Here is an 11,201-nt window from a genome sequence, read left to right as displayed (position 1 = left end):
CATCTCATGATACCTCCACATGGAGCCCCCCCCCATCTGATGATACCTCCACATGGAGCCCCCCCCCCCCATCTCATGATACCTCCACATGGAGCCCCCCCCCCATCTCATGATACCTCCACATGGAGCCCCCCCCCATCTCATGATACCTCCACATGGAGCCCCCCCCATCTGATGATACCTCCACATGGAGCCCCCCCCCCCCCCCCCATCTCATGATACCTCCACATGGAGCCCCCCATCTCATGATACCTCCACATGGAGCCCCCCCCCCCCATCTCATGATACCTCCACATGGAGCCCCCCATCTCATGATACCTCCACATGGAGCCCCCCCCCCATCTCATGATACCTCCACATGGAGCCCCCCCCCATCTGATGATACCTCCACATGGAGCCCCCCCCCCCCCATCTGATGATACCTCCACATGGAGCCCCCCCCCCATCTCATGATACCTCCACATGGAGCCCCCCCCCATCTGATGATACCTCCACATGGAGCCCCCCCCCCCCCATCTCATGATACCTCCACATGGAGCCCCCCCCCCATCTCATGATACCTCCCCATGGAGCCCCCCCCCATCTGATGATACCTCCACATGGAGCCCCCCCCATCTGATGATACCTCCACATGGAGCCCCCCCCATCTGATGATACCTCCACATGGAGCCCCCCCCCCCCCCCCCCCCCCCCCCCCCCCCCCCCCCCCCCCCCCCTGAAGGTAACCCACAGAACATCGGAGCTGGTCTTCAAAACAACTGCCTCTGCACTCATTTAGCTCCGTTCCCACTGCGGTTTGAAGCCTCTCTCCTAATGAAGCACAATTAAAATGAAAAGAAGGTAATGAAAAATATTTACCCGCAGTGGCTGGTGAAGTTGATGACTCCTCCCAATAAAAGCCATATGCTCGTCCTCGTAAACGTTCTGTTTTTGTGGCTCAACTTTCTGAGTGAATTAACTGCTGGCAGAGGGCAGGAGAGTCGTAACGGGCCGTTCATCAGACGCACACGATGTCTGCACCGATTCACGCTGCAACCTCACGTGCCAAATCTCCAACAGCGATAACAAGTCACTGGACACTTAACACAGAAGTTCATTAAGCGTCTGATTGACTGCAGTGGTGTTTATGGGGACTGCTTCTACTAAAATCTCAAATAATCCATATTCTGATGGACTTAGTGTTCTGCAAAGTACCATAAAGAACACATTTTGTGTGCATGAAGTGTCTCTGATGGGAATTGAACTGCTGACCGTGGCGCTATTAGAGGCATGTTATTCACCAAGCCAGGCAACTGACTTAAAACACAAATATGTGCATTAAAGGGGGAGAATATGTTTCTCCACCACCACTTGATGACGTGGAGGACATAACATAAACATAAACATCGGGTTGAAACACATTGACAGTGAAATGATGAAACTATTGGCTCAAATCTCTAAATCACATAGTTCTCCTTTTTAGTCAACTTAACTTAACTCCTACTAACCTCCTAGCTAACCCTGTGATTTAGAGGGCACGCAATCCACATGGGAGTGTGTGTGTGTGTGTGTGTGTGTGTGTGTGTGTGTGTGTGTGCTAAAGGACGTTTCCTCCAAAATGAGTGTGTGCTTTAAGTGTGAAAGAAAAGTGTGTTTGCTCATAGTTTTGGTCCAGCTTGAAGTATATTTAACTATTAGACGGACACTAAAGTTTGAGTTGCCTTAACTGAACTCTGAAGACAGTTTCATGGACGTTTCACCAGTAAGAGACATTTGTTGTTCCTCCCTCTGAGATCTGAGATGTTTCTTCATGAAGAACATAATCTTGATGGGTGTTTACATCAGAAGTCTCCCCGGGTCACGAGTACATGACATGAGAAGCCCTGGAACAGTAATGACTCGTTGGGAAAACAGACCGACTCCGGCTCAACGTGGCGTTTCTTTGCGACGCTTTCACCAGACGGCTCACGCCTGCTGGCCTGCTGGCCTGCTGGCCTGCTGGCCTGCTGGCCTGCTGCTGGTTTCCATTGGATGTTTGTGAGGAGGAAATAGACACGGCCTCCCTTTTGCGCCCTGAGAGCCCAACAGGGTCCCCGTGCCGAGGCGCTCTCTTGGGCCGATGCGCTGATGGGATCCAGATGCCGGCGCAGTGAGGGGAGGCCTCTCTGCAGCTCTGATTGATAGGGTTCAGGATGAAGGAGGGAGTCCCCTCTCTGGACTCTGATCTCCTCTCTGGTTCTTTCTTCCTGCTGCTGTCGGTTGTGTCCTGATGCCCGTGTCTTGTGAACCCCGTTGGGACGGCGTCACGCTTCAAATCTGCTGAGCATTTAACAAACTCTTTAACATTTTATAGGTACGGAGAACCAGCTTTCTTTTTATTATCTGCCACGCAGTGAAATGTTAATTATAGTAAATGAAAAACAAAAACGATGATTGTAAATCTCTAGTCGAGAGCAGAGAGTGGAACTTCTTCCCCCTCCATCTGTGTGTGGAAGATGTTCCATGTGTGTTATTGCTTCGTTACTCCGATGTGTCACTCGGTAAAGAAACTTCAAAAACACGTTCACCTTCGTTTGGATTTTAGGTTTCAAAATTGTTTTTTGAGTTGGACCGCTGATAATTTCAATACAGTGAAATCAAATTAAACGACCTCAGAAAACCTCATTTAAAAAAAGGCACTAAAAACATCACCTTCAACAAATTGCTTTGCATCGTGCCAATGTTTCCTTTATTGTGTCCGTCACATATTTTGTAATAAAGTGGTAATAAAGTGTTTTTCCCCTCAGGACCATGACGGCTCTGCAGAGCTCCGCCGCACTGCTGCTTCTGAGCTCCCTGATGGGCCTCAGCTACTCTCTGAACCCAAGAGACCCGAACGTGTGCAGCCTGTGGGAGAGGTGAGGCTCACGGTGACATGTTGTATTGTTTCATCACGGGATGCTCAAGACATTCAATCATCACAGGAATTTAACTTTTAAGACAAAAAGCAGATTGCTGGTTGACATTTTCGAATCCTTTCAAAATCACCTAAATCTGAAGAAAGGGAACGTTTTTCAACACTTAGTCTCTTTTCTTCCTCTGAGCTCATTCTGTTACACTTCATGAACTTTGATTTGACCGTAATGTTTTAGTTTTGTATTTGGATTCATCATTTTTTCCACGACTGATCAATCCGCTGATTGTTTTCTGCAGACGATCAACTGCTTGATGCCTGAAAGCTTTTCCCAAAGGAGATTTATTCAGATTGCTTTTTTTATTTGAACATTGGTCCAAAACCCAAATATATTCAGTTCTGTGTCATTTGAAAAAGAAAAGCCTTAAATCCTAACATTTAAAAAAATGTTTTGATAGAGTATTTTAGAAATGATGAACAGATTATCAAACTAGAGGCCAAACAACTCTATTGATGCATTGTTAAAGGGGGCCATTCATCAGGCCCATGGATGTGGATGACTGACAGTATTTGTAATGTCCTCTTCAGCTTCACCACCTCAGTGAAGGAGTCGTACTCGCACCCCTACGACCACGTGACGGAGGAGCCCTGCTCCGACCCTCGGACCTCCTACAGATGCATGCGCCACAGGTAGCTCTCTTCCTGTGGCGGCTGACTTCCTGTCCTCTCTGGGGGGTCCGGCGTCCTGTCTGACCCTGTTATTCTTTCAGGATCACCTACAAGACGGCCTACAGGCAGGCGGTGAAGACAGACCACCGTAAGAGATACCAGTGCTGCCCGGGCTACTACGAGAGCCGAGACAAGTGTGTCCGTGAGTAATCTTCTTCCTTTCAAATCCCTGAGACGAGCGGAAGGAAAGCTGGAACAGTTGTTGAGAAGAACTTATAGTTTGGGGTCAGAGTTCAGAGGCTTGTAGACGCCATCACCTTTAAATCCCTCGCCTGCAAAGTCAAGTATACAAGCTCAATATTTACGTATACTATATTTATCGGATTATACTATTATATAGTTTAATGTTTAATTCCAGCTCCCTAAGGATCACGGTTGAGTGTTCAGCTTAAGAGGTCTCCATCATTACATCAGTATGTTTCTCTATTGGTCAGGTACAGAGGTACCAAAGAGAGTAGTCTCATATAGTCTTGTTACAAATAGAATGCATTAGTATTAGTATTATTAGTATTATTATTGTTCCGCACAGGACCAGACCCAGTATCCACAATGAACTGAGCTGAAGTAACCCCCCCATTCCCATGTTATTTGATGTTTCATATGAACCAACATGAACAGATGCATCATTTATATTAAGTTAGAGAAAGGCTGAATACGTACGTTATGTGTTGATTGAACAGGGACGGTGAGGCTATTTGAAGATTAACATTTCAACGTTTTTGAGATCGCTTCTAAGCATCAAGAGCAATCTTAAAATAGTCAAATCTAAATATGCAGCTATATATATATATATAAACATACTGGAATCAGCTTGGTAAGTGTTGCTTTTTATTTATAGAATGTTACACGTCTCCGTAGTAGAAAAGAAGAAATCCTGAGGACATGACCTCAGTGACCTCAAAGTAGCTACGCCCAGGTCCCACCCACGGGTGTGCTACATCAGCAGGACAGCAAGCCAACGAACAGAATAATGAAGAGTTATCCAAATCAACAAATACTCCAAGAATATATCAAGTCAAAAAACACAATTCATATATGAATAGTCTGATACAGCCATTGGTGCCCATGTGAAGGAGACTGTGTAATGCAGCACAATAACAAAATGCCCTTTTTGACTTTTCCATGCAAGATGCATCGTCAATATAAGTGGCACACGACACTGTAATTATGGGCTGTTCCCCCCGGGGGCTTCTCATGCTGCTACGGGAACTTTAAACCCAACTGTGTGTGCTCTGACACAATGGAAACCCTCTGCATGATCATCTTTAGTTCAAGGCTTTCACAGAACTCCAGCAGCTGTTCCTGATGATTCCAGAAGGGTGGCACTGATGATAGGAACTAGAATACCAGAGCCAACTCCCTCTGCTTGACTCCAACACTACGGTTCTGATGAATACTCTAAAGACTACAATACTATTGGACTCCATTTGGTTTTTGCATTCCTACATCCTGAGATTAAAGTAACCCGGAGCCCAATCTTACCTTTAGCCACTATAAATAAACAACAGGTAGTTCGCTGTCTGAAAATACCAAACTGATGCAGAAGTCAACAGTTTGCTGTGACGTATATTAATAAAGTCAAACCATACATGGACGCAAGGCTTGAGAACATTCGTCACTGGATGAGCTCATCTGTGCACGATGGTAATAACAAGGTTTCTGTGCCTCGTGCTCCAAAAACGGACAATTTGGAGATAAATGTTTTCATTTCGGCAGAGAAAATATGCATTCTTGGTTAAGTGTGTGTGTGTGTGTGTGTGTGTGTGTGTGTGTGTGTGTGTGTGTGTACGGACATCAGAAAAGCAGAATCCGTTGTTTTCAGCTTCATAATTGAAATATCTCAGCCTTCAACATTTGACTCACTGTTTCTTTATTTCCTAAATGCATATCATTAGATATAATTACACTTGGATGGAAAGCCTTTTCTTAGATCCCACAGACGCTAGTTTTCAAACAGCTTAAACTAGAGAACTAAAGAATCAGTTAAATGATTGTTTATTTAAAAGCACACTGTGTTTTTCTGTCAACATTGGTTCTAAAACACTTGCCTAGTGTAACAACACTATTGTTCTGCAGTCATGAACGCATGTTAACTTCATAGCAGAAACATTTAAGAGGGACACAACTGTTTAAGATGGGTGGAACACATTCAGTTCAATACACTATTCATTCAATTAACACCCTTGAAATATTGCCCTTTAGAAAAAGAATGAACACTGTGGTCTTTAGTAATATTAATGATCATTGCACCCTTTTTTTTATTAACTAACAAGCAATCGTTAGTTAATTAGTATCTTGGGGATTTCACAAAAAGTTAATATAGTAACATCCACATTATTGGAACGTTATATTTCAAGAAGAAGTAGCAGATAGCAAGTTGATTAAATGAGTTATTAGTGTTCCAATTGATTCCCTTAACGGCCTAAAGGACATTTGTGATAATACCAGTAGTGTTATGTGTAAAGATAGAAGAGTAACTCTAATAAAACTAATAACCAGTGTTATGTGTAAAGATAGAAGAGTAACTCTAATAAAACTAATAACCAGTGTGTGTGTAAAGATAGAAGAGTAACTCTAATAAAACTAATAACCAGTGTGTGTGTGTAAAGATAGAAGAGTAACTAATAAAACTAATAACCAGTGTGTGTGTGTAAAGATAGAAGAGTAACTAATAAAACTAATAACCAGTGTGTGTGTAAAGATAGAAGAGTAACTAATAAAACTAATAACCAGTGTGTGTGTGTAAAGATAGAAGAGTAACTAATAAAACTAATAACCAGTGTGTGTGTAAAGATAGAAGAGTAACTAATAAAACTAATAACCAGTGTGTGTGTAAAGATAGAAGAGTAACTAATAAAACTAATAACCAGTGTTATGTGTAAAGATAGAAGAGTAACTAATAAAACTAATAACCAGTGTGTGTGTAAAGATAGAAGAGTAACTCTAATAAAATGAACACAATAACAACATTACATCTTCAGTATTCAGTCGAATACGACCGGCATAAAGTGCATAAAAATACAACTCACCAAGATGCCGAATTAGTGGCCTGAGCTTGTTTACCTGCAACGAGCCGGTTCATCTCGTGTTGTTACATCCGGTCTGCTCCGTAACTCAGAGTGTTGTTACATCCGGTCTGCTCCGTAACTCAGAGTGTTGTTACATCCGGTCTGCTCCGTAACTCAGAGTGTTGTTACATCCGGTCTGCTCCAACTCAGAGTGTTGTTACATCCGGTCTGCTCCAACTCAGAGTGTTGTTACATCCGGTCTGCTCCGTAACTCAGTGTGTTGTTACATCCGGTCTGCTCCAACTCAGAGTGTTGTTACATCCGGTCTGCTCCGTAACTCAGTGTGTTGTTACATCCGGTCTGCTCCGTAACTCAGAGTGTTGTTACATCCGGTCTGCTCCGTAACTCAGAGTGTTGTTACATCCGGTCTGCTCCGTAACTCAGAGTGTTGTTACATCCGGTCTGCTCCGTAACTCAGTGTGAGAGGTCACGTCTACGTAATACGTGACCTCTTGAGATGTGCGACGTATTCCGCAAAGTCGTGAGAGACGGATGTATCCGGTCTTTTTTCAAAATAAAACATTTTTACGACTTAAAAATAAAAACTTCTTTTTTTTTCATTCACTCGTTGTGAATGGTACCCGGTACCAGGCTGCATGTCTCCACAGACCTGTACCAGGCTGCATGTCTCCACAGACCTGCACCATGGTGCATGTCTCCACAGACACCTGCACCAGGCTGCATGTCTCCACAGACCTGCACCATGGTGCATGTCTCCACAGACACCTGCACCAGGCTGCATGTCTCCACAGACACCTGCACCAGGCTGCATGTCTCCACAGACCTGCACCATGGTGCATGTCTCCACAGACACCTGCACCAGGCTGCATGTCTCCACAGACACCTGCACCATGGTGCAGGTCTCCACAGACACCTGCACCAGGCTGCATGTCTCCACAGACACCTGCACCATGGTGCATGTCTCCACAGACACCTGCACCATGGTGCATGTCTCCACAGACACCTGCACCATGCTGCATGTCTCCACAGACCTGCACCAGGCTGCATGTCTCCACAGACCTGCACCAGGCTGCATGTCTCCACAGACACCTGCACCATGCTGCATGTCTCCACAGACCTGCACCAGGCTGCATGTCTCCACAGACCTGCACCAGGCTGCATGTCTCCACAGACCTGCACCAGGCTGCATGTCTCCACAGACCTGCACCATGGTGCATGTCTCCACAGACCTGCACCAGGCTGCATGTCTCCACAGACCTGCACCATGGTGCATGTCTCCAGACAGCGTTACAACGTGTGTTTCTCATCAACAGCTCGCTGCACCAAGGAGTGCGTCCACGGCCGATGTGTCGCTCCAGACCGCTGCCAGTGTGAAGGAGGCTGGCGAGGCGACGACTGCTCCAGCGGTACGAACCAGTCTTCTGTCTCGTGTGCTTCTCCTGCCAACACTTTCTCTCTTTCCGCTCTCTCTTTTCAGGCGCACACACAAACAAACTCCACACACACACACAGGAAAAGACAACGGGCATTAGTTCAGTGGCTGATCTTACGGTGCACCACTCCATCACCCACAGAAGGCCTTTGCAATGGAAACAGCCAGGCAGCATTACCGCATACCAGCATGAGTCATCAACGTTGGCCTCGGTCCAGAAGCCAGTTCACTAGACCAGAAGGAGCTGCACGTCCACCTCTTACTCCGTTACTATTCAACATTAATAATAATAACAAAGTAACAATGTGACTTAAATACTATGTGATATACTGAACGTAGCCACAGAAACCTTCTACCCGTTAATAAACTAATAAGGCAGCACACATGGTTATATAAGAGTTCTTCAAGGCACCGACTCACAACCTCCTAAACAACGTGGCGTGTGAAACCAGAGCTGCTCTCCCATCACCACGTGTTCCACCTTCAGCCCGTCTCCACACAGTGAGCTGGGTACACCGCCCACCTCCACCCCCCCCCCCCCCCCCCCCCCCCCCTTCTATTCCTCCACCGAAAGAGGGAATTAGCTCTAACGGGTAGTGGCTGATGTCTTGACGGGGATGATGGGAAGGGGAAATGGAAAATGTTACCCCACTCTCTCTCTCTCTCTCTCTCTCTCTCATGGACCAGGTCTCTCCGTCTCTTCTTACACTCCTCTTCCTCCTCCTCCTCTTCCTCCCCCTACCCCTCCTCCTCCTCCTCCCCCTCCCCCTCCTCCCCCTCCTCCCCCTCCTTTGTCGTGGAGCAAAAGATTACTTTGACTTCTTAAAGTACTCCACCACTGAGTGGAGAATGGGAATCTGTTGGTAACTACACCGTTGAGGAAAGAGAAAAGCAGGACTTGTGTCTCAATGGGAGCTGCAACATGTCCAAATATGTCAAGCTTTCCGTGAGCTGCAGTCTAAAGATTTGGTGGACTTTGTGCGCATGCAGAAAAACAAACTGCTTGGACAATTCTCAGGGGAAGGCGAGAATGTTCCCACCAGTGTGCATTCCTCACAAAGAGGGAAGAGATGGTGGGTTCACATGCCCACAGATACTGTGTCTAGTAGGATGTTCGGATCGCCATCCCAGAAGTGAAGTTAAGCTTTTAACCCTGAGATCGAGACTTCAGAGTCCGTCACCGGGATGAATCATCTAACTCCTGGCCACGAATTCCCTTTTCGGTGTCGACTGCTCCGGCAGATTGATCGGTGCCTTTTGTTAGAACAATTAAATCAAAGTAAGACACACTTAAGCTAAGTTGAGTGCATCTGAGGGAGGCGAGAGAAAGCCGGCTCATGTTGACATGAAGCCCCCCATCGGGGTGAAGAATGTCTTGAGTAAACATAATGGCTCCTCATTATTCACCGTGACACAGAGGTAGGATTCATTCAAACAAAGAAGAAGAAGCCAATAAAAAACGTCCGTGGCAGCGCGCTTTGCTCCGGGCCAAATGTGGCTCTGCTCTGCCCCTCCGTGTTATTATTGTAGAAGCAGAGGGGGGGGGGGGGGGGGGGGGGGCCGTGGTCAATGCCTGCTCTCCACATAAAGAAAGCTGATTCAGGGTTTTCACTGGCGCCCTCCTTGTGTCAGTGCTGCTGGATGGATATCACATGTTCTCCATGAGGTCCGGCACCGATGAGAAATGTGACCGATGGCAGCGGACTGAGACCTCTTCACCCCCCCCCCCCCCCCGGTGTTTTTATTTCATTTCTAGGTTTGACTCAGTGTTTAGAGTAGGAGGAGAATTACTGGAAGTTGACTGGTTGGAAAATGAGAGTAAGAAGCTCCCTGTGAGAAGTGTTTGTACAGAGTAGTGCTGGTACGGTGGTTTTCTGGAGAAGAAACGTTTTGAAGTGAGGTGCCCGATCCAATAAACTATATCATTAAATAAAATCTATTAAACCAAACACACGATTCCTATTTGAATGACATTTGTGAATAAAACCAGAGCCAGAAGACGGTTGTGTACTTCATCATCAATAAACTACCGTTTGACCTGTGACCTTTCAGCCTGCGATGACCAACACTGGGGGCCGGGCTGCAGTCAGCGGAGCAGCTGTGAGAACGGAGCGCTCTGCGACCCCGCCAAGGGCACGTGCCAGTGTCCTCCGGGCTTCATCGGACGCCACTGCGAGGAGGCGTGTCCCGCCGGCTCCTTCGGGACGGGCTGCATGCAGAGGTGCAAGTGTGGGACCGGAGGGTCCTGTGACAGAGCAACCGGAGAGTGTTCGTGCCGGGACGGCTTCACTGGGACCTTGTGAGTGCACCGACGTGCATCAATATTTAAACAGGAGCATATTAGGAGATTCAGAACTAACGGTTATATTGATTTTGTTTCCCCTTGTCACAGTTTTAATATTTCTAATGCTTTGAGCTGAATGCTAACATCATGTACAGCAGGTATAGTGTTGGCATATTACTGATGGGAAGGCCATGTGGCTGTCAAGAAGTCATGTGATCATCTCTCAGTTCATCCTGAGAGGAGCTGCATGTCAATCCATCATATTTAACCAAAGAACACACATGTTGACATTGTTGTGCTAAAGGAAGTCCAGGTATTAACATGCATGTCTTTACAAAATAGAAGGCGATCCATCCAATAGTTATATTTAAGACTCAAACACAGCTGAGGTTCACACAATGTCAAGTTCAGTTTGTACAGTCGATTATTTCATTGAGGAAACACTTCACATGTTATTATGGTAATTTATTATTATTATTATTATGAGTTACTTGTTTGCCCATAAAGTTAAACCATGACTCACCTTGAGGATGAGTAAGCAATAAAAACCCTGAACGAGTGGAAACCTCTTTGAGGCCAACGTGAACAACGCTCCAGTCATCTGAAGAATGGGGGCTTGGCAACAGTGATCTTTGGATAAAGCTCCTCCATGAATTGTGTATTTGAAGTATTATTTTGCCCTCTAGGGTGTATTAGAAAATATAATATCCAACACTGAACAAGAGGTAGTTTTAGCCAAGACGTCTGATTGGTTGGAGTCTTCCAGTGACCAGAGCTACTGTTATGTTTTATTGACCTCGCCTTTTTAAAAACTTATTTTTGAGCTTTAGAATATAATACGAGGTCTGTACGGAC

The 11,201-nt window shown here is 45.9% G+C and overlaps 1 protein-coding gene across 1 annotated transcript in view; it reads left to right on the top strand.

The window, feature by feature from the left end:
* Positions 1-11,201, top strand: part of pear1 (platelet endothelial aggregation receptor 1) — a 37,524-nt gene that overhangs the window by 17,676 nt on the left and 8,647 nt on the right. Inside the window, exons 2-6 of the mRNA XM_034528565.1 lie at positions 2,766-2,876; positions 3,461-3,562; positions 3,643-3,743; positions 7,944-8,036; positions 10,115-10,361. Coding sequence (XP_034384456.1) covers positions 2,770-2,876; positions 3,461-3,562; positions 3,643-3,743; positions 7,944-8,036; positions 10,115-10,361 — 650 coding nt within the window. The 5' untranslated portion in view covers positions 2,766-2,769. The remainder of the gene's footprint in view (positions 1-2,765; positions 2,877-3,460; positions 3,563-3,642; positions 3,744-7,943; positions 8,037-10,114; positions 10,362-11,201) is intronic.

This window comes from Cyclopterus lumpus, chromosome 25 (assembly GCF_009769545.1).
Source record: "Cyclopterus lumpus isolate fCycLum1 chromosome 25, fCycLum1.pri, whole genome shotgun sequence".
In the NCBI taxonomy this organism is placed as follows: domain Eukaryota; kingdom Metazoa; phylum Chordata; class Actinopteri; order Perciformes; family Cyclopteridae; genus Cyclopterus; species Cyclopterus lumpus.
Note: the sequence above shows the minus strand (reverse complement) of the source record. Positions and strands in the feature narration are given on the sequence as shown.